Source organism: Rhinoderma darwinii, chromosome 1 (genome assembly GCF_050947455.1).
Source record: "Rhinoderma darwinii isolate aRhiDar2 chromosome 1, aRhiDar2.hap1, whole genome shotgun sequence".
Lineage (NCBI taxonomy): Eukaryota > Metazoa > Chordata > Amphibia > Anura > Rhinodermatidae > Rhinoderma > Rhinoderma darwinii.
In genome coordinates, this window is record NC_134687.1 from 103,104,406 (window position 1) to 103,128,255 (window position 23,850).

At 40.6% G+C, this 23,850-nt stretch overlaps 1 protein-coding gene across 1 annotated transcript in view; it reads right to left on the reverse strand.

Annotated features, from left to right (window-relative positions):
* Window positions 1-23,850, reverse strand: part of GALNTL6 (polypeptide N-acetylgalactosaminyltransferase like 6) — a 1,595,017-nt gene that overhangs the window by 37,792 nt on the left and 1,533,375 nt on the right. The window contains exons 10-11 of the mRNA XM_075849659.1: window positions 18,701-18,817; window positions 11,816-11,965 (exon numbers count right to left, since the gene is read on the reverse strand). Coding sequence (XP_075705774.1) covers window positions 11,816-11,965; window positions 18,701-18,817 — 267 coding nt within the window. The remainder of the gene's footprint in view (window positions 1-11,815; window positions 11,966-18,700; window positions 18,818-23,850) is intronic.

Genomic DNA, 23,850 nt, shown 5'->3' on the forward strand with positions numbered 1-23,850 from the left:
CGCCACTTAAAAATAGAATAAAAACTGATCGAAAAGTCGCATGCACCCCATGAAAACTGCAATGAATTCCTCAAGGGGTCTAGTTTCCAAAATGGGGTCACTTTTGGGGGTTTTCCACTGTTTTGGCACCACAAGACCTCTTCAAACCGGACATGGTGCCTAATAAAAAGGAGGGCTCAAAATCCACTAGGTGCTCCTTTGCTTCGGAGGCCGGTGCTTCAGTCCATTACCGCACTAGGGCCACATGTGGGATATTTCTCAAAACTACAGAATCTGGGCAATAAGTATTGAGTTGCGTTTCTCTGATAAAACCTTTTGTGTTATAAAAAAAATGGTATAAAGAGGATTTTCTGAGAAAAAAAATATGTAAATTTCACCTCTACTTTGCTCTAAATTCCCGTAAAACACCTAAAGGTTTCATAAACTTTCTAAATGCTGTTGTGAATACTTTGAGGGGTCTAGTTTCTAAAATGGGGTTTCATAGGGGTGTCTAATATATGGGTCCCTCAAAGCAACTTCAGAACTGAACTGGAACCTAAAAAATAAATAAATTAGGCAATACTTCGCTTCTTACATTATACTGATAATGAGCCGTGCCCACACCGAGATGACCCCAGTTTTGACCGTTTGTATAAACGGAGACCCCTATTAGACCGTTTCAGTGCCCGGTTTTCCCAAGCATACAACCCCGAGAAGTATATTTCTATTGATGAGTCCTTGGTACATTTTTAAGGGAGGTGTAATGATGGGGGTAGGGAAACAGACAAGTGAGCCCTAATCTACCCGCCACTCAGTCCCTGCCTACTTGCAACGACCCGCCTTAGGCGACGGGGTACAGCTGGGCGACGGTCCCTACGCTCAGTAAGTGCACGACAGACAAACAGACAAGGGTACACAGAAGCTAAGGGAAATGGGGCAGTTTCCCACGGCAACACCGTGAGCAACAAGAGTGGTGAACGACCCGAGTCAAACCAGGAGTGTACGAGGTCCAAAACGCAGAGCAGGAGAGTAGTGAACAAGCCGAGTCAAACCAGGAGTGTACGAGGTACCAAACGCAGAGCAGGACAGTAGTCAGTAAGCCAGGGTCAGTATGAAGCAGGGTCAAATAGTCCAGAAGCTGCAGCAGGGCCAGGAAACCACACGAGAAGAATCACAAGCAAGGAGGAACAGGAAAGGCAGGTATAAATAGACAGAGGGCGGGAGCTAGCTCCGTCTGGCCAGGCTGTGATAGGCTCTCCCACTCCTAAGCCTGCCATCCTGAGTGGTGGAAGATGGAGTCAGTCTCACAGACATAGAAGCAGGTGCAGGCTGATTACCTATGGGCGTGGATACAGACGCTGTGCCTGGCAGATCCTTTACAGGAGGCTTCAATTCCGCCACTACCTGCCGGGTAGGAGGGCAAGGTATGGCGTGAAGATGTATAAGCTGTGTGAGAGTGCATCAGGGTATACCTGGTATACCTACAAATTTAGGATATATAAAGGAAAGGACACCAGTAGTCAACCCCCATAATGCCCCCCCACTTACTGGGAGTTAATGCAAAAATTGTGTGGGATTTGGTGCACCCACTGCTGGACTAGTGTTACTACCTCTACCTGGATAATTTTTATACCAGAATCCAACTCTTCAACTGCCTCGCTACCAGAAGTCCTACGGCATGCGGCACTGCTAGACGAAATCTGAGAGGCCTCCCTAAGACTCTGCTTGGGCAAACAAGAAGGGGTGAGAGCAGTGCACATTCGAGCAGCAACATATTGTGTGTCAAGTACAAGACAAGAGAGATGCCACACCAGTACCCATGTACCTGTACGAGGTACCAGTACAGAGACCCCCAAACCAGACTGCATCCTGGACTACAATAGGTACATGGGAGGGGTGGACTTGTCAGATCAAGTCCTGAAGCCCTACAGCGCCATGCGGTGTGGTATAAGAAGCTGGCTGTGCACATCGTACCGATGGCTTTGTACAATGTGTACGTGCTACGTCGATGTACAGGCCAGAGGGGAACTTTCCTGGAATTTCAAGAGGTGGTTATCAAGAACCTAATCTTTAGGGACCAGGAACGGAGGACACCCAGTACTTCTGGAAGCGATGCCACACGCATCGTACAAGGGCAACACTTTCCAGGAGAAGTTCCCAAAACTGGCAAGAAGGGAAAAAGTCAAAAGAGGTGCAAAGTCTGCTATAAGAGGGGGATAAGGCCTCATGCACACTTCCGACACCTTTTTCACGGCCGCTTTTAACGGGTCCGTGAACCCGTTTTAGCGGCCGTGTGGTTTCAGTGTGCACTCCCGTGTGCACTCCGTGTTTCCGTTTCCGTGCGCAGAGCATGGTACTGTCCAGGGTGACAGTACCATGCTCGGCGCGTGGAAATAATGTAATAAAAAAAATAATAATTCATACTTACATTCCTCCTGTCCAGCCTCCAGCGATGACGTTCAATCCATGTCGCCTCGGCAGCCAATCACAGGCTGCCGCGGCCTCGGCAGCCAATCTCAGGCTGCCGCGGCCTCGGCAGCCAATCACAGGCTGCCGCGCCCTCAGCAGCCAATCACAGGCTGCCGCGGCCTCGGCAGCCAATCACAGGCTGCCGCGTCACAAAAGAAGGTCGGACTGGAGGAAGAAGAGGGACTCGTCACCAAGACAACAAACGGGTACGTATGAAAGGCTTTTTATTTTATTTTTAATCAGCAGCCTCTTTTCTCTATCAGTTATTGATAGAGACAAGTGGCTGCCGATTAGTGTAATATTTTTGTCATGTTTTTCTGCCCGCCCGGCGGTTGCTAGGCAACGGCTCCGTCACACACGGACGGCACACGGATGCCTTCCGTGTGCCTTCAGTTTTTTTGACGGCCCCATTGACTTGCATGGGCCTCACGGTCACGGAATCCCGGACCAAAGTAGGACATGCTCTACTTTGGAACGGAAAGGAGCAACGGACCGTCAAAAAAACTGAGGTGTGCATGGCCCCATTGAAATGAATGGGTTCAGGGTGCTATCAGTGACAAAAACGGATAGCACCCTGAAGGAAAAAACGGAAGTGTGCATGAGGCCTAAGGGAGGACACAATATATCAATGGGACGCGTGTCCCGAAAAACCAGAGCTCTGTATGAAAGAGTGTTTTAAAATTTATCATACATCCCTTGGTTTATAATTTACCCCAATTTTACTTACCCTGATGCACTCCGCACAGCTTATCCGCCTCATCTTTCCCTTCTGATCCCTGCTGTGTGCCCAGGCAGCTGATAACAGCCACATTGAGGGTATTGCCGTACCCGTGAGAACCAACATTACAGTTTATGGGGTGTATGTCTCCGGTCAAAATGCTCACTACACCTCTAGATGAATGCCTCAAGGGTGTAGTTTTTAAAACGAGGTCACTTCTTGCGGGTTTCAACTGTACTGGTACCTCAGGGGCTTCTGCATACATGACTTTGTACCAGAAAATCCCCAGTAGGCCAAATGGTGGTCCTTTTGTTCTGAGCCCTCCCGTGGGCCCAAACGGCAGTTTATCACCAGAAATGGGGTATTGCTGCACTCAGGACAAATTGTGCAACAGAATGGGGTATTTTATTTCTTGTGAAAATAAGAAATTTACAGCCAAAACTACAGATTATTGTAAAAATATATTTTTTTAAATTCCCAGCCCAATTCAAATAAGATCTGTGAAGAAACTATGGTGTCTAAATGGTCACATCACCCATAAATGAATTCCTTGAGTGGTGTAGTTTCCAAAATGGGGTCACTTCTGGTGGGTTTCCATTGCTTTGATACCTCTGGGGCTCTGCAAATGCGACATGGCACCCGAAAACCAAACCAGCAAAATCTGCACTCCAAAGAACACACAGCGCTCCTTCCCTTCTGAGGCCTTACATGGGCCCAAGCGTCAGTTTATCACCAGAAATGGGGTATTGCTGCACTCAGGACAAATTGTGCAACAGAATGGGGTATTTTATTTCTTGTGAAAATAAGAAATTTACAGCCAAAACTACAGATTATTGTAAAAATATATTTTTTTAAATTCCCAGCCCAATTCAAATAAGATCTGTGAAGAAACTATGGTGTCTAAATGGTCACATCACCCATAAATGAATTCCTTGAGTGGTGTAGTTTCCAAAATGGGGTCACTTCTGGTGGGTTTCCATTGCTTTGATACCTCTCGGGCTCTGCAAATGCGACATGGCACCCGAAAACCAAACCAGCAAAATCTGCACTCCAAAGAACACACAGCGCTCCTTCCCTTCTGAGGCCTTACATGGGCCCAAGCGTCAGTTTATCACCAGAAATGGGGTATTGCTGCACTCAGGACAAATTGTGCAACAGAATGGGGTATTTTATTTCTTGTGAAAATAAGAAATTTACAGCCAAAACTACAGATTATTGTAAAAATATATTTTTTTAAATTCCCAGCCCAATTCAAATAAGATCTGTGAAGAAACTATGGTGTCTAAATGGTCACATCACCCATAAATGAATTCCTTGAGTGGTGTAGTTTCCAAAATGGGGTCACTTCTGGTGGGTTTCCATTGCTTTGATACCTCTGGGGCTCTGCAAATGCGACATGGCACCCGAAAACCAAACCAGCAAAATCTGCACTCCAAAGAACACACAGCGCTCCTTCCCTTCTGAGGCCTTACATGGGCCCAAGCGGCAGTTTATCGCCACAAATGGGGTATTGCCACACTAAGGACAAATTGGGCAACAAAATGGGGTATTTTGTTCCCTTGTGAAAATAAAAAATTTTGATCACAAATGACATCTTATTGGAAAAAAATTCATTTTTTTCATTTCACAGCCCAATTCAAATAGGTGCTGTGAAAAAACTGTGCGTTTAAAATTGTAACAACAACCATATTTGAATTCCTTGAGGTATGTAGTTTCCAAAATGGGGTCACTTCTGGTGGGTTTTCATTGCTTTGATACCTCTGGGGCTCTGCAAATGCGACATGGCACCCGAAAACCAATCCAGCAAAATCTCGACTCCAACAAACACATGGCACTCTTTTCCTTCTGAGCCCTCCCATGGGCCCAAACGGCAGTTTATCGCCACAAATGGGGTATTGCCGCACTAAGGACAAATTGGGCAACAAAATTGGGTATTTTGTTCCCTGTGAAAATAAGAAATTTTGATCACAAATGACATCTTATTGGAAAAAATGTCATTTTTGTAATTTCACATCCCAATTCAAATAGGTACTGTGAAAAAACTGTGTGGTCAAAATGGTAACAACAACCATAAATGAATTCCTTGAGGGGTGCAGTTTCCAAAATGGGGTCACTATTGGGGGATTCCTACTGTTTTGGCACCTCAACACCACTTCAAACCTGGCATGCGGCCTAAAATATATTCTAATAAAAAAAGGCCTCAAAATGCACTAGGTGCTTCTTTGCTTCTGGGGCTTGTGTTTAGTCCACGAGCCCACTAGAGCCACATGTGGGACATTTCTAAAAACTGCAGAATCTGGACAATACATATTTAGTAGTATTTCTCTGGTAAAACCTTCTGTGTTACAGATTTTTTTTTAAAGAAAATTGAAATTCAGCAAGAAAAATTAAATTTGCAAATGTCACCTCCACTTTGCTTTAATTCTTTTGAAATGCCTGAAGGGTTAAAATACTTTCTAAATGCTGTTTTGAATACTTTGAAGGGTCTAGTTTTCAAAATGGGGTGTTTTATGGGGGTTTCTAATACATAGGCCCCTCAAAGCCACTTCAGAACTGAACAGGTACCTTAAAAAAGGCTTTTGAAATGTTCTTAAAAATATGAGAAATTGCTGTATATGTTCTAAGCCTTGTAACGTCCAAGAAAAATAAAAGAATGCTCAAAAAACGATGCCAATCTAAAGTAGACATATGGGAAATGTTAACTGGTAACTATTTTGGGTGGTATAACCGTCTGTTTTACAAGCATATGCATTTAAATTCTGAAAAATTTTATTTTTTCAAAATTTTCTCGAAATTTTGCAATTTTTCACCAATAAACACTGAATATATCGACCAAATTTTACCACAAACATGAAGCCCAATGTGTCACGAGAAAACAATCTCAGAATCGCTTGGATAGTTTTAAGCATTCAGACGTTATTACCACATAAAGTGAAATATGTCAGATTTGAAAAATGGGCTCCTAGCCTTAAGGCCAAAATAAGCCTACGTCCTTAAGGGGTTAAGGTCTGAGCCATTTGTTTATTCTTTATTTTCCCCTGCCTTCCAAGAGACATAACTATTTAATTTTTCCGTCAATAGAGAGGTGTGAAGGCTTATTTTTTTAGGGAGTTGTTGTAGTTTATATTCGTAGCATTTAAAGTACCATAAAATATACTGGGAAACGGAATTTTTTTATTTACGGGCTGAAATTGGAAAAAACTGTGATTCCCCCATTGCTTTTTTTTGTTTTGTTATTAAGTCTTTCATCGTGCGGTAAAAACAACAACTTATCTTTAGTCTGTGGCTCAATACGGTTACGGTGATACCAAATTTATATAGGTTTTTTTATAGTTTACTATTTTTTTTTTTAAAAACGTAGTTCAAAAAATATATATATTTTGTTTCACCACATTCTGAGAGTCATAACTTTTTAATTTTTCCTTGGATTGAGTGGTGTGAGGGCTTAATATTTGCAGGACAAGCTGTAGTATTTATCGGTACCATTTTTTGGTACATACAACTTTTTAATAACTTTTTCTAAAAACAAATTCACCCCTAAGTTGACCAAAAAATAGCGAGTTTGGTGTTTAAAAGGTTTTCTTTTTTTTACAGCATTTATCGTGTGCATTAAATAACACTATATTGTAATAGTTCAGATTTTTACGGACGCAGCAATACCAATTTTGTCAACTTTTTTTTTTTACACTAAAAAACTAAATACTAAACGTACAGAGCCTACTTAGAAGATAATTATAGGTTACATAAAAAAAAAATTTCACCCACTTCCACCAGGCATTGCTGGTTTATTGGGTGAAATGCTGCTGACAGGTTCCCTTTAAGCCCTGCCACAGGCTACAGGCAGGGCTTAACAGAGGCAGAGTGAAGGCAGACCTGGTGGTGCTCATTAGGCCAAGACAACCATCCCCCAGATCGCATTACGAGGGGGGGGGGCGATGAGCTGTCGGAGAGGGCCGTCCCCCTCTTTTCAATGCCTCCGATGCTGCGGTCAATCATTTGAGGGGTTAAACGGCTAGGACTAGCGAGATCGCTGTTGCCCTTCCCACCCTGGTAATGCTAGGCTGTGGCTGTTTTATTGCATCTGGCTGCTTATGAAACGGGGGGCGGGCCACACATCGTTTTTTTAATAAAATAAATTGACGAATATGATGTGGGCCCCCCCATTTTCATAACCAGCCAGATACAATAAAACAGCCACAGTCTAGCATTACCAGGGTGGGAAGGGCTACTGTTTTTGGCCCTTCCCAGCCTAATAATACCAGCCTGCGGTTGCCTCAGTGCGCGACCATCACTACAGATGGTCCGGTACTGGATCATACTCAGCTTCCCGATACCCCTGGTGGCGGTGGGTACCTGGGTAATAATGGGGGTGTTACTGCTAGCCTTTTTACTGGCTAATACTAAGCTATGCCTTAGTAATGGACGTTGTCAAGCAGACAACTGCCATTACTAAGGTGGTAATAAAGTATTAAAAAACAGAGTTATAACTCCCTGTTCAGACAGAGCTTGCTGGTGCTGATTTTGATGCGGAAATCATGTCAGAACCAGCGCCATAAAACCCCCAAATCTCCATGCATTGATTTCAATGGGAGGCAAAGGGAGGTTCTTTCCCGGGTGGCTTTTGATCATGTTGTTTCCTTTCTTCTGGCTTCTGCCTCTGACCTCCCATTGAAATCTTTTCGGAGGCATTTTTTGTGGCGTTTTTTGCACATGGTTCCTGCATTAGCTTCAATGGCCGTGGACGACAACTGATAAAAAGTGCGGGCAGTTTAAAATCGGCTTCAAAAATCCTGAAGGAATTTGGAGGCATATTTTTTTTTCTGCCTGCAAAAACTCTGTGTGAACATACACCTAAGGGTGTATTCACACAGTGCAGTTTTGCCGCGTCTATCCCGCGTGGCCGAAAACCACATGGAATAGTGCATGCATTTTTAGCAACATTATTTTGATGCGATTTTCGGCTGCATGGTGAAAACGCGGCACTACCGCACTGTTTGAATACACCCTAAGTAAGTATTTTTTTATTCAAATAAAAACTCCCCCGCACAACCCTCGTTAACCATTTTATTTTTAAAAACGTAGATCATCGAGCTATAACTTTTTTTTTTTTCATCTACATAGCTGTAAGGACTTGTTTTATGCGGGATTAGTTGTACTTTTTAATAGCACCATTTTAGGGTACATCGTATACCAGAGCATTATTGCCTGTCAGTGTAAATCTGACAGGCAATCTATTAGGACGTGCCTCCGGCATATGTCCAGGGCAGACCTGGGGGCTTTTATCAAGCCCCCGTTTGCCATGACACCCCATCGGAGACCCGCGATTGCATTTGCGGGCCGCCGATGGGTGACAGAGGGAGCTCACTCCCTCTGTAAATAAGTTAAATGCCGCGGTCGCTATTGACGGCGGCATTTAACAGGTTAAACGGCCGCGATCTAAGTAAACTTCGATTGCTGGTGTTGGAGAAGGAGCCCAGCTGTCACCAGACAGCAGAGCCCCGGCTCCAGTCTGCACGGGAGACCCGTGCAGGACTTAGACTAGGCTCACGTGAAAAGGCGTCAGCCTAGCCTGAGGTCCCTTAGTGACCAACGTGAAAAGGCGTATTGGTGGTCACTAAGGGGTTAAAATGCAGGTGTTTTTTTTACGTGTTTTTCACGTAATTAGGAGTCCCATTGACTATGAAAACACTTGGCGCGCTTTACGTGCGAAAGAATTGACAAGACACTTCTTTTTTTACGAAACCCATTTTTTAGAAAAGCTCACGTAAAAATCTGTGTTGTATGTACTTACGACGCGCTTTCCCATTGATGCAAATGGGAAGCTTAATCAAGTGTTTTTTTACGCGTCTTTCAAGGGGCTTTTTACATGTTTTTTGGGGCGTAATTAGGAGTCCCATTGACTGTAGGAACATTTGACGCGCTTTACGAGCCAAAGAATTGACAAGACACTTTGTTTTTCCGCAACGCGGTTTTTAAAAACGTTTGCTTAAAAAATCGTGTTGTATGTCCTAACAGCGTGCTTTCCTAGATGGGAAGCTTAATAGAGCGTTTGACACGTTTTTTGGCGCGCAAAATTCGCAAAAACCTGTCAACTGAAAGATCATTCAACACAGGGTTTTCCGTCTTGACTTTCATCTTTCTTAACTGTTGGTGTGCCCTTTAGCTTCTGCCAAAAACACTCCCAAAATGGGAGCTGGACACTGTATAGCAATTTGAAGGCACCTTTTCCTGTCTTGTAGCCAAAAACAGGGAGTGGGAGTGAGTCTCCCTCCCACATTTACAGCAGCTGTAGGTTAGGCTTCTTTGCCTGATTCTCCTTGCTATAATTCTGGGAAGTGCTCCCTCTGGTGGCCAACATAAAAAAACATGACAAATTATTAGTTAATTTTTAATACTTTCCACCTTGTGGAAGAAAAAAAAAATACAGCAAAAAAAACGTAAAATATATAATAAAAATAAGTAACTTACTTAAAAAAATAATGTTTATTTGGCGACACATTCCCTTTAACGCCTAAGTCATCACCCCTGTAACCTCAGTTTTATTTCCCCCGGCTTATCTTAATGATGTATCACCTCATGTACTATTTGTCTTTGTGTAAAATCTTTAAATGTTGTGCTCTTTTTTCGAAGTCATTCATTTATAAACTTGCCTGACGAAGGTGCCTCTGTGGTCTGAAAGCTTCCATACATAATTTTTCTGGTTAGCCAATAAAGGTATCATACCTATAATACTTTTGTCTTTTTTGCCACAAAAGTAGTTATAATTGCATGCATACAGTACAAATTATAGTCATCCAAATAAGAGGGAGGGGTAAAAGGAATTGACATGAAGTAAAAACCTGTCAATTACCTCAAAGCAGAAGTATCAATTTCCTATAATCGAATGTCATAATTAAAGAGAAAAAGATAATTGGAACACAAACATAAACATGGCGGTGACAGCTTGAGGACAGCCAATAAAGCAGCAAAAGTGATGTTTGAAGAGGCCAAAGATTACAAGCAGAATAGGAGGCTGCACAACATCTCACAGGGGTGTGGGGGGGGGGGGGGGATAGAACTAGGATGAAAAGGGAAGAAGGTATGAAGTGGGAGATGTCAGTATAGAGTGAGATTGGCAAGGGTAAGAGGGACAAATTAATTGCAGAAAAATTTATTCACTAGCCTAAGAGGTTGTTTTGTGAACATAGTCCAGCCATGGCTAGAGGAATCATTATTTTACTTATTTTGTGTATGCTAGTTAGCTGCCATTATTTTATTTATTTTGCTTTAGCACCGCTCCACTAAAATGACTTCTCATCATTGTTGTGTGGTGAGAAGGAACGGGGACTTGGGACCACCGTTCTAGTTATCGGTGATAGTCCCAGACTGTAAAACCATATTGGGAACATATTAAAGAACATAGGCAGCGCTCACACAACGCAGACACAATGTGGCCGATGTGCGGTATTGCAGCTGATTTTCACAATACTGTGCGGCCATTAACCACCAAAGTGCTTTTAACAGAACTCAATTTGAAAAACGCGTTTCTCTGCAGATCCTATCAAGCTTTGTCAGGTTGGATGGGGAACGTCGGTGGACAGCCATTTTCAGGTCTCTCCAGAGATGTTTGATTGAGTTCAAGTCAGGGCTCTGGCTGGGTCACACAAGGACATTCATAGAGTTGTCCCTAAGCCACTCCTGTGTTGTATTGGCCGTGTACTTAGGGTCTAGTGCTGTGTGCTTAGGGTCACTGTCTTGTTGGATGGTGAACTTTGGCCTTAATATCTCTGTACTTTGCTCTATTCATCTTTTCCCCAATCCTGAGCAGTCTCGCTGTCCCAGCTACTGAAAAACACCCCTACAACACCTCTCTTACTAAGGCCCTTCTCCTCCGATTACTTAGTTTGGCGAGGCAGCCAGCTCTAGGAAGAATCCCGGTTTGTCCATTTAAGAATTATGGAGGCCATTGGGCTCTTGGGAACGTTCAATGCAGCAGATTTTTTTTCCTAACCTTCTCCAGATCTGTGCCTCCACACGATCCTGTCTCTGAGCTCTACAAGCAGTTTTTTCCTCCTCATGGCTTGGTTTTTGCTCTAATAAGCATTGTCAGCTGTGAAACCTTCCAAAATTATGTCTAATCAAATGAACTTACCACAGGTGGACTTTAATCAAGGCGTTGAAACATCTCAAAGATTATCCAGAGAAATGGGAGGCCCGCAGAGCTAAATTTCAAGTGTCATAGCAAAGGGTCTGAATACTTATGCAAAATTTCAGGTTTTAATTTTTAATAAATTTGTTCAAATTTCTAAAATTCTGTTTTCAATTTGTGATTATGGGGTATTGAGTCCAGAATGATGTGCAAAAATCTGACTTTTTATTTTTATTTAGCACAAGGCCTCAACATAACAATGTGAAAAATGTGAAAGGGTCCGAAGACTTTCCGAATGCACTGTACGTTTTCTACACTTATATTGCCAAAAACAGTTATGTTTTATCTCCAAGCTAAAACTATTAGAAGTTTTTACAAATTTACTATGTACTCATAATTTGCAATCTGGTTGCTCCATGTAGTTATACCTAGCGATGTTTTGATCACTATTTACTTTGACTGGTAATTTTATTTACTTTATTTTCTTCTACTCGTACACTTATTCATGTATTTTCTCTTACCTTTCGATAGCTCCAGTGCTGGTTACCCCTCATTCCATGACAGTCATAAAGGGTAACAGCACTATTACGAGATATGGCATCAAAGCAGAACTTCCTTGTGTGAATTGGCTCCCCTGGGCGTAAGTCCTCCCTCCATCCAAAGGTGAATAGCTGAGGAATAGCATAACATAATATTAAGAAATGAATACAATAAAATGCAATTAATGTTTGTCACAAGCTACTACATATTTCTCACTGGCCATAACTGAAGAAGCATAGACTTCATTGTAAATCAGGTTTACTTTTCTAATTGATATTTATTATATCAGAGAATGATTTTACTGAATGTTAACTGGGCTCTAATGAAAGCTATAGGCAATGAATTGTTAGTAAAAATGAAACCAACTCTCTATAACTAAAGTGATTTTCACTGCAACTTCACATACTATATATAGTATATGCAAAGCACACAGCAAAAACAGGAAGAATAAAAAAACTTTACCATTTTGGTTTCCAGAAGTTACTCAGTCTTATGTATTAATATTTGTATAATGAAAAGTTTTTCATAGATACATTGTTAGTACGGTCAAAAAAGAAACACATGTCCAACAAGTTCAACTAAAGGATGGGAGAATGGGTAGGAATGGGAAAAATTACGAGAATTTAGTATTAGCCCTATTGATCCAGAGAAAGGTTTAAAATAAATAAATAAGTATATAAATAATTATATAAAGAAATTCATATAAAAATTACCAATAAGGAATTAACTAATCTTCCTTAAAAAGGAAAAATTCAATATTCAAACAAGAATTCTATACATTGACATAAGAGCTAATATTTTTTCGTTCTAGGAAATTATCTAAGCCTTTTTTTAAAGCCATCTACTGTCCCTGCTGTGACCAGCTCCTGCGGTAGGCTATTCCATAGATTCACAGTTCTCACAGTAAAGAAGGCTTGTCGCCTCTCTAGATTGAACCTGTTTATTTCCAGACGGATGGAGTGATCCCTTGTCTTTTTGCCTCCACCATGTTTTACAGGGGATGTGGTGTGCTTTGGATCATGAGCCGTTCCAAGCCTTCTCCATACTTTCTTCCTCCCATGATTCTGGTACAGGTTGATCTTAGTTCCATCTGTCCATAGAATGCTGTTCCAGAACTGGGCGGCTCCTTTAGATGTTGTTTGGCAAAGTGTAATCTGGCCTTTCTATTTTTGAGGCTGATAAATGGTTTGCACGTTGTGGTGAACCCTCTGTATTTGCTCTCATGAAGTCTTCTCTTTATGGTAGACTTAGATACTGATACACCTACATCCAGGAGTGTGTTCTTCACTTGGGTCGATGTTGTGAAGGGGTTTTTCTTCACCATGGAAAGGATTATGCGATCATCCACCACTTTTGTCTTCCGCGGACGTCCAGGCCTTTTGGAGTTTACGAGATCACCAGTGCGATATATTTTTTCAAGAATGTACCAAACTGCTGATTTGGCCACTCTTAACATTTGTGCTATCTCTTTGATGGATTTCTTAATTTTTTTTCAGCCTAACGATGGTCTGTTTCACTGGCATTGAGAGCTCCTTTGACTTCATGTTGTGGGTTCACAGCAACAGCTTCCAAATGCAAATGCCACACCTGGAATCAACTCCAGACCTTTTACCTGCTTAATTGATGATGGATTAACGAGGAAATAGCCCATGCAGCCCATTAAATAGCTTTGTGAGATAACAATCCAATTACGTTTGGTCCCTTGAAAAAGAGGCAGCTATATATTAAAGAGCTGTAATTCCTAAACCCTTCCTCAAATTAGGATGTGAATACCCTCAAATTAAAGCTGAGAGTCTGCACTTTAAGCCCATATTGATTATATAACTGTATATTTAATATGTTTTGGTAAACAGCAAAAATGACAAAACTTGGGTCACTGTCCAAATAATTCTGGACCTAACTGTATATTATTCTAATGACATATGGGGATAAAACAATAAAAATGACTAAACACCAGGCATTTATAGAGAACACGACCATAGTCAATAAAAAAATAAATGGAAACTTTATGGAAAGGAAACAAACGTAAACCAACTGCAACGGAAGCATTACCTTTAAAATCAATGGTAATGCAAACAAAAGCTATAGTTTCCATTCGGCTTTCCGTTCATCGGTTCCTCCAATTGAAAGGTCGAACCGAACTGTTGAACGGAAGCCCAACGCTGTTGTGAACAGGCCCTTAGTAAATACATTTTGAATGTGGCATGTTACGTCACCAGCTGCCACCTGGTGGCAGAGACATATAATGCAATGTCAATTACGAATGGTCCTTTACAACTGAAATAAATTACCTGTTTTACTATTCAATTAGCCTTCAACATGAGGTTTTCTTTTGTATCATGTCACTAAGGTACCAGTGAGAAATGTCTTAAATATCTTATACCTTTGAATAATATGTACAATGAAGAAAGATTCAGAATGAAGTGCAGATAAATAAACATGATCTAATTCTTTAGGCTATATTCAAACAAACACAGTTTTTTGCTCCGTTTTCCGTGGCATTTTTAGTTTAGTTAAAAAACGCTACAGTCAGATGTAATGTTAAAGTCTATAGTGAAAATAAAATAAGCTACTGAAAAGACGTGAAATTAATGGCATTCTTTCAAGCGTTTAAAAACTCAGAAAACATAGTGTGTGCATGAAATCTATTTTTTACTATGTTACTTATAGGGTGTCTGAGCAAGGAGTGACACAGTTTTATTACTGTATATACATTTAATCAGTGAATGTAAATTTGTTGTTTTTTTTATCTCAATCACTATACAAAAAAATTAATTAGAAGTGTTGCAATTTTTACACTGTTCACTTTAGATGTTAGAAAGTTTATATTTGTAATTGGTATAAAAGAAAGCGGGACATTTCCATTTAATGTCCCTTGCTTATAGCAAATGAACAAAATAATGGAAAAAATACACTAACATCTATTATACCGCCGTAAATTTAATAAAAAGTGAATTTATCAAATGTTAAATAAAGCTCAAATATGCATTAGGGTTATTTATTTGCTATCTTCGACAGCCTCATAGAAATAAATGAAGCGGTGGCCAAACATTCGCACTGAGCTCCATTCCTATGGGGCTCGCAGGAACAGCAAGGTAAGCCTGTCCTCGGCACCCCAATGATCAGATATTTATCACCTATCCTGTGGATAGGTGATAACTATTAATTTTTATTAATTATGGCAAAAATCCCTTTAATTTTGTTTACTGCCAAACGATTAAATAACCCATTCAATAGCTAAATATCTGCCAATATCAAGAATGAGCATTCATATAGGGTTTATACTCCAGCAATAGAAAACCAGTACTGCAAGAATTTATTCATTTGTTGTAAAATGCTTCCATCTAGTGGATATATTTTGAATGACATTTACTGATGTTTTATATGCTAACATAGAGGGGCGAATTTATTAAGACTTGTATTTCATACACCAGTGTTAGTCTCAAGAATGCTGGAGTAAAATTTAAGAGGCGCATCTCTGGCCATTTGTGTACCAGAAAGACAAATCTATGGCAGGTATGAGCTGGAGTAGATCTGCGCCATATTTTGCGCCTGTTTCTAACGACAATTATAGTAAATTTATCAGGCCGTGGTTAGCCATGTTCCTATCTCTAAACCACTCCCGTTTTAGAAAAAGTGACGGACGCTGCATGAAAGTTAACAAAGTCACATTTTTCGTGTGCCAAAATGACCTACTTTTTTAAACCTGATAATAACTTCCCCCCACGGTTTATACAAAGAGACACCTGGGGTCATTTATCAAGTATTATAAGACACAGAAATGGGAAATGTCCAAAATAAAACGGTGGATAGTTTATATGCCATATGTACTAATACATTTTTTTTTTTTTACATTATATACTGACAGCCTAGACAGTTTTAAAACAACTGGCATGGCTAAGCCGTTGCTGTGTGGCAAAATATGTATGAACCTTTGTAGAAAAACTACAAAAATACCCATTGTTGATAAAATATGTGAAGGTTTTCAAAGCGATGCTATCCTAGTATATATCAATGTGATTAGCTTCTATGAGGAGGTAAGTTCTAGACTGGACCTGGGTAAGGCTGTGGATGTGCTGTATCTAGACCTTCCAAAAGAGTTTGATACTGTGCCACATAAAATGTTGGCATATAAAATGAGAATGCTGGGACTGGGGGAATATGTATGTAATTAGGTTAACAACTAAGGCTTGGTTCACACGACCTATTTTCAGACGTAAACGAGGTGTATTATGCCTCGTTTTACGTCTGAAAATAAGGCTACAATACGTCGGCAAACATCTGGCCATTCATTTGAATGGGTTTGGCGACGTACTGTGCAGACAACCTGTCATTTACGCGTCGTCGTTTGACAGCTGTCAAACGACGACGCGTAAAAATACAGCCTCGTCAAAAGAAGTGCAGGACACTTCTTTCAGACGTAATTTGAGCCGTTCTTCATTGAACTCAATGAAGAGCAGCTCAAGATTTACAGCTGTCAGAGAAGCCTCGCAAACTGCGAGGAGGAGCAATTACGTCTGAAACGAGGCAGCTGTTTTCTCCTGAAAACAGTCTGTCTTTTCAGACGTAAATGCCTGCTACCGTGTGCACATACCCTAACTCAGGATAAAACTAGTCAGACCACACCTGGAATATAGTGTTCAATTTTCAGCACTTATGTATAAGAATGACATAGCTGAACTTGAGCGTGTGCAGTGGAGGGAACAAGTGCATTGGAGGTTAGAAAAAAGACGACCTATGGGTGATCTAATAACTAGCAATTAGATAAAAAATATATATGAATGGAGAATACAAAGAGCTGTCTAAAAATCTTTTTATACCTAGGCCTGTGATAAGGCCTAGGTATAAAAAGGAAAGACGTCTAGAGGAAAGACGGTATCACCATCATCATAGACGTGGATTCTTTACTTAAGAGCTGTGAGATTATGGAACTCTCTGCCACAGGATTAAGTGATTATTGATTCTTTGAACAAGTTCAAAAGGGGCCTGAATGCCTTTATTGAAATATACAATATCACAAATTATACGTACTAAATTGGGTCGTTGAACAAGGGATTTATTGTGATTGCCATATTTGGAGTCGGGAAATAATTTTTCCCCTAAGTAAGAGGCAATTCTCATAGGGGTTTTACTTTTCTCCGGATCAACACTGTAGAATCATAGGTTGGACTTAATGGACCTCTGTCTTGTTTTAATCTTATCAACTATGTAACTATGTACAGTGGGCGAGAGCTGTTGCGCAGACCTTCCTCTAGATCAGGCTATAGCAAATTATGAAGAGTCTTATGACATAGATATATTGTGGGCCCCGGAAGAGAAGACCTGATCCAGGAGCGAAAGCAGTAAATGGAGGGGTCTGGTCTAAGGGCTAAATTAATTTTGGGGTTTGATCTGGGGTCTAAATTAACTTTGGGGGTCTGGTCTGGTGTGGACTAATTTTAGGGTCTGGTCTGGGTCTGAAAAATATTGGGGTCTTGTCTGTGGTCTGGATTAATTATTGGGGTCTGGTCCAGGGTCTGAATTAAATTTGGGGCCGGGATTCACTTTAGAGTCTGAACTAATTTAAGGGCTATGGAAAGGGGCATGAATACATTTTGGGGTTGTAAATTTTGTGACAATTACTGCAAAACCATATATTTTTGCTGAACTTAAAAAAAAAAAAAAAAACAGGAAAAAAGCACATTAAAATGGCAGAATGGCAGGACCGTGCTGCTGTTTTTTCTACATTAGAATGTCAGGACTGCCACGTCAGCCGTCTGATCTCTGGCATATACGACATTGTATAACAGAAGTATTTTCCCTTAAAAGCATCATTTCATTAATACCTTCATAATATGGAATGCGATGGAGCAGCCAAATTTTATTTCTGATCGATTCAGATAATATTAGGGAGAAAAAAATGTCTGTATTCCTTCGTATGATATCAGAGGCATTTGCTATTACAATAGAAGCCCAATAGAGAGTTATAAGAGAAATATTAAAGCTTCATACATCTGGAAGTTGTACAGAGTCGTGGTCCATCTGTGTGTATGAGCCCTTAATCATATGATGTATACACAAATGTATAGAGGGTGAAATTTTGGTTTTGTTGTAAGTGGTGACGGCAAAATGCTGTTTGAAGCTGAACTTTTGGACCAGGTCCTATGAACCTTTACCTTAACCTCAGATTTCATTCTTTTAAGATACACTTGATTTTACGTTGAGTGAACTATTAGCTAAATGTAATCATCCTTGAGCAGCTTGATTTAAAAATTCTCGTGATGTTCAATATTGACAAAAGGCATTGACAGGTTTAGAGCATAGTTTGCTTCTTTGTCATAAATTCATACAGGAATCTATGAGAAAAAAAAGTCTGGTATGTTCCAAAGCAGCCATATTACAGTTACAGTATTTTCCCCCAAAAGCATTGCTTTTAGGGAAAATACAGGGTCTCATATGGCGACACACCGAGTACCTAGAGTTCTGTAATACAGACCAACAGGGACTCCGTGTGCTGCCTGTACGTAGTTTGAAGCCCATTATCAAAAAGCCATAAAAAGAACAGAACACCAGGGTGAGTCCTGTAATTAAAATATAATGGGGATTATTTTATAAAAGCAATTTGTTTATAAATTCTGTAAAGTGTATCCCCAAAAAATAGCTATTTGCAAATAGTAAATTTGCTAAAGATCTTGGAGTGAGGCCCAGGAGATTCAATTTTACAGCCCTAATTATGTTCATGAGGCTTTAGACTTATGTTTGAGTCCTTCAAATTCTGGACATCTCAGCATTACCAGATTCAATTTACCTATAAGATCACTTTTTGTACCATTCAAGTATTTTTGTACTATTGGGTGTTCAAAGCAAAAACTGTTTCTGTACATTACCTGTTCATGTGACCAAGTCCTTTCAGAGCCATCCTTAACACAAGTATCAACTCTTAATTCTGTGCCTGTTGCTCCATGTTTGCTGTCAATGCAAAGATTGGATGCCACATTTCTTATCTGTGAATGAAAATATTAACAATAATATTAGATTAATAAATGAGGAAATAAGGAAGATCAAATATATCTATCTGAAAGGACCCCCCCCCCCTTCTCAGGATACATCTACCTATTACACATGCAGCAATGTTTATGCCTTAATACTCAGCAACCTATAGACAGGGTACAGTCTTCATTGTCCCCTATCTTTTCCCTCTCCTGTCCAATCTGTCTGCCAAACATTACAATAAAATACTCAAAAGTGCCTGGACAAAGCAGCACACCCTACGCTTCAAACTTCCCAACACCGATGGCAGCAACCTTGACATACGTCTCAAATTAGTTTTCTTCAGCAGTGCTCTAGGTGTGCAAAGGTATATGGAAAGAAAATCACATATGTCAACAGATTTCCTTTGTTACAAATTCATACTAAAACTTACAACTCCTTCACCATGCTAAACAAAAAGCTTATTTTACCTCCTCACCTCCACACTATCTAATAATCCAAAGCAACTCTTTGATACTTTTCGTTCCCTTCTTAGTCCTAAAGTGCAGATGCCGATCACAGATCTCTCTGCTAAAGAACTTGCCACCTATTTCAAAGTTAAATGGACAGTATCCAGCTTTAAATCAAATTCCCTTCCACACTTCCTCTTCACTTTCAGCACGTCACACAATAACAGAAGTCTCTAGGCTCCTCTCTTCTTCTCATCCTACTACCTGCATTAATGATCATATTCCCTCACACTTCATCAAGTCCCTCTCCTGGCTGTCATTACTTACCTAAGTATAACATTTAACCTCTTTTTTTTTCCGGTGATCTTTCCCTCGTCCTTAAAACATGCTGTTATAACCCTATTACATAAAAAAAAATATCTCTTAACCCATCAAGTGCTGCTAACTACAACCAGTCTCTCACCTTCCCTTTGACTCCTGAAACACTTGGTACTATCCATGGGTGGGATCCAATCGGTTCAACCAGGTTCTCCCGAACCGGTTGTTAAAATTACAGTTTGGAGAACTGGGGTGAAGCGGTAACCCGGAATCTGATCCCCTGTACTCAATTGTATCCACGTCCTAAGGATGCGGATACACTTGATTTATCTAGCGCTGCCTGGCTAGGCACAGAATGCCTCGCTATTCGCCGCTTGAGCAATGATGCAGTCGGCGCAATGACGTCATAGAGTACAGAGGACTCTAAGGGAGGCACTATCCACAGGGAGCTCTTCTTAGGGCACAATCTACAGAGGACTCTATGAGGGGCACTATCTACAGGGGGCACTGTGTGTGTGTGTGTGTGTGTGTGTGTGTGTGTGTGTGTGTGTGTGTGTGTGTGTGTGTGTGTGTTTGTAGTGCTTTGCTTTACAGTGTTTGACACAATTGTATTAATGGGGGCAGTTTATGGTACTATTATATTCAGTTAACAGTGTATGATACTATTATATGCAGGGGCATAGAGTGTGGCACCATGAGAATTTTATCTTCATTTATAGTTCCAGAAATGTTGGAAAAGTGAGCAGCCGTAGACAACTGAGTAGCAAACTTTGCAGAAATGGGTAGTTGCCAGGAGGCGTCGTCATGGAGTCACTAAATGTGAATGTTTATTCTCCCTGTGACTGATCAGTACTGTAGTTACTGTATGATCTGCAGCGAGATGATGGGTGTATCGTTCTTTTTTTGTGAAGCAGCAACTCCCAGCATATCTTTACCATTGTTCAGGCTATACTGGGAGCTGTAGTTTTATGTAGCAGAAACTTATATGGCAAGGGCTAAACTGAATTTGAAAATGATCTCTGTACTGAGCTGTATTTGTGCTTGTGCTATATTTAAGTACTGAACTGGGTTTTGGTGTTGTATTTATGTACTGAGTTTGGTTCTGGTGTTATATTTGTGTACTGAACTTAGTTCTGGAGTTGATTGTATGTACTTGACTTTGTTCTGGTGCTGTATACATGTACTGTTACAAGGAAGGAGGTTGCCTGCAAGCAGCCGAGCCCAATTTCCCAACTACCAATAATAGATAAAATAAATAACCTTTATTACGCTACGTATAGCGGCATATATAGTAATTGACTTAGGAGCACTATTTCCTTCCCTAGCCAGTTAAATTGTTAGATTAACTAATAGATAAACAGTAGGTCCGGTCATTAGCCCCGTGTACCCCTGAGGACGCTACTTAGTAGCGAAACATGTCGGGGGGGGGGGGGGGCTGTTAAGATTTTAAACACCTACCGCTGACCGAACCTACTGTTTATCTATTAGTTCATCTAACAATTTAACTGGCTAGGGAAGGAAATAGTGCTCCTAAGTCAATTACTATATATGCCTGTAATCGTACAGGTAATTTATGTCTATGTCCGGTCTTTAGGTAGTGACAATTTTAACTCAAATCTATGTGGTCTGTCTCGCTATACGTAGCGTAATAAAGGTTATTTATTTTATCTATTATTGGTAGTTGGAAAATTGGGCTCGGCTGCTTGCAGGCAACCTCCTTCCTTGTAATTGTTTATTGTGCCCGCCAACTACCAGGGGTCCTATCCATGTATTGTTCTGTATACATGTACTGAGCTTGGTTCTGGTGTTGTACATATGTACTGATCTTAGTTCTGGCACCGTATCTGTGCATTAGCCGGGACATTTGTTGCGGCTTACTGCGCAAGCCACACTGTCCTCCACCCTTCTCGCATTGCATAGCCTAACTAAATGGGCTGGGCACGCTTAGGCTATTGAATGTGTGCATATAGGTCTATACCTAATGGGTGAGTTTAATTTAGTATGGGTAGGTAGGTATGTACGCTTATGTAATTATATACATAGTGTGGAAATCCAGTTAAACACTGATTATTAGAATAATTTTCCATGGCGTGATACATCGCAAAACACCGTGACCCCCCTTCCCCCGACACATGTCTTTGTCGGCAAAACAGAGAACCTGTTAAAAATTTTAATTCCACCTATGCCAGTATCTCTATACTCACTCTCTTCTTGGCCCCTTACAATCTGGTTTTCGCACTCTACATTTTACAGAAATTGCCCTTACTAAAGTTTTAAATGATCTACTGATATCTAAATCTAACGGTCATTACGCTCTATTGATTCTTATGGATCCCTCTGCAGCGTTTGACACTGTAGATCACTAACTCCTACTCAGTAGGCTCCACTGCCTTAAGGATACTGCCCTCTCTTGGTTTTCTTCCTACCTCTCTGACCGCTCATTCAGTGTATCATTTACTGGCGCTACTTCTTTTACTCTTCCCCTTGCCGTTAGGGTTCCTCGGGGTTCAGTCCTAGGTTACTCTCCTGTTTTCTCTCTACACAGCCCCTTTTGGATAGAACATCAGCAGATTTAGCTTCCAGTACAATCTATAAGCCCATTTATATCCCTCTTCCCGTGACATCCCCGACACCAGTAATAGTCTGACAGCTGTCCCCAACATTGTCCTTTATCTATGAGAAACTAAAAGTTTAAAAAACTGAGCTTCTTGTGTTTCTACCATCTACTAACCTATCTAAATCCAATGCTCCTTGTTTTAGGGTTATGTTTGACTCAGATCTTCCCTTTACTCCTTATATTCAATCACTTGTACGCTCATGTCACCTGCACGTGAAAAATATCTCCAAAGTCGGCCCTTTTCTTACTGTGGAAACAGACAAGACTCATATTGTTGCACTAATTCATTGTCGTCTTGACTACTGAAACTCATTGCTAAGCAGTTTTCCCCTCACTAAACTCTCGCCTCTCCAATCTATTCTAAATGCAGCAATGTTTCTGTCAAACCACTATACCAATGACTCGACTCTGTGCCAGTCACTGCACTGGTTGCCTATTCACTTTAGAATACAATTTAAACGTATTACTCTCACCCACAAAGCTCTGGCACAGTGCTGTACCTTCTTATATCTCCTCACTCATCTCTGTCTACTATTAACAACAAGAACATCTGTTTTTTATTTTTTTTGGGATGTTGCCCTTGTATTCCTTGCTTAAGAAATTAATTTGGAACTGATAATATTATTATTATAGAATTTTTTTATATAAATTCGTTCACATATGCGTCGGAGGCTCCCTTAGGGACCTCTGTTGCAGATCCGGCAGTGATTACCGAAGACAATAGCGCATCATGCAATGCTATTTTGTCTGGTAAAATCACAGATCCCCCAACGGAAAGCCGACGGAACCTATTAAAGTCAATGGGCAACCGGCGGTGTCCATTGTGAAACCATTGTGCAACCTTTGGTTCCGTTATTCCCTGGTTCTGCTCCTCTAATCGAGCAGAAAAACAAAATGGCACAACACAGATGTGAACAAAGCCTTAACATGAACTGTGAATTATATTCTACAGAATGGAATAAATCAAAGTGATTGTCCTGCAACAACCCCTTTATTACCTTTATCACCTGACAATGACACAGGTCATAAAAGTTAGTTAGGTGGGGGTCCAAACTATGCGTATTTGGCTGTGTCGAACATTCTTTTTCATCTCAATGGAGAGTGATGGTGTATGATCGTCCTGGTCTCCAGGTGAGAATGGAAATTTGTGGCCCCACGTTTTTGTCAACGATGGGGGTTGGAAGTCGGACATTCACCTAACACACTTTTATTGCTTGTTTCAGGTGTTCTTGTGTGACAAATCTCATAATGCAACTTTGTTTACAAGGAGAGTTCAGGTAATGTTTTGAGTTTGACATTTCTTCAAAGTTAATATTGAATTACATTGCCTAGAATTACTTTGACAGAACAATTTAAAGGTTAGAAATCTACTTAGTTTATAGTAAGAAGAACATATATGTAGGACTATACACACAAATATTCCATGACAAATTAGGCCTGACGTCTTTAGGCATTTGTTGAGCTTCATGAGCATTATACATTTAGTATACATCATGTTTTTGTTACTGAGTATGATTGAGAGTGTAATCACATAAAGGAAAAATCTGTTCAGAACCTGAATCATTCATTCTCTCTAATGAATAATCTTTCAGCCAGCCATGCTTAAGTGTTAGCCTAAAAAAGTCCAGGTTGCTGCCTAGTGACATGGAGATCCTTAAATCTT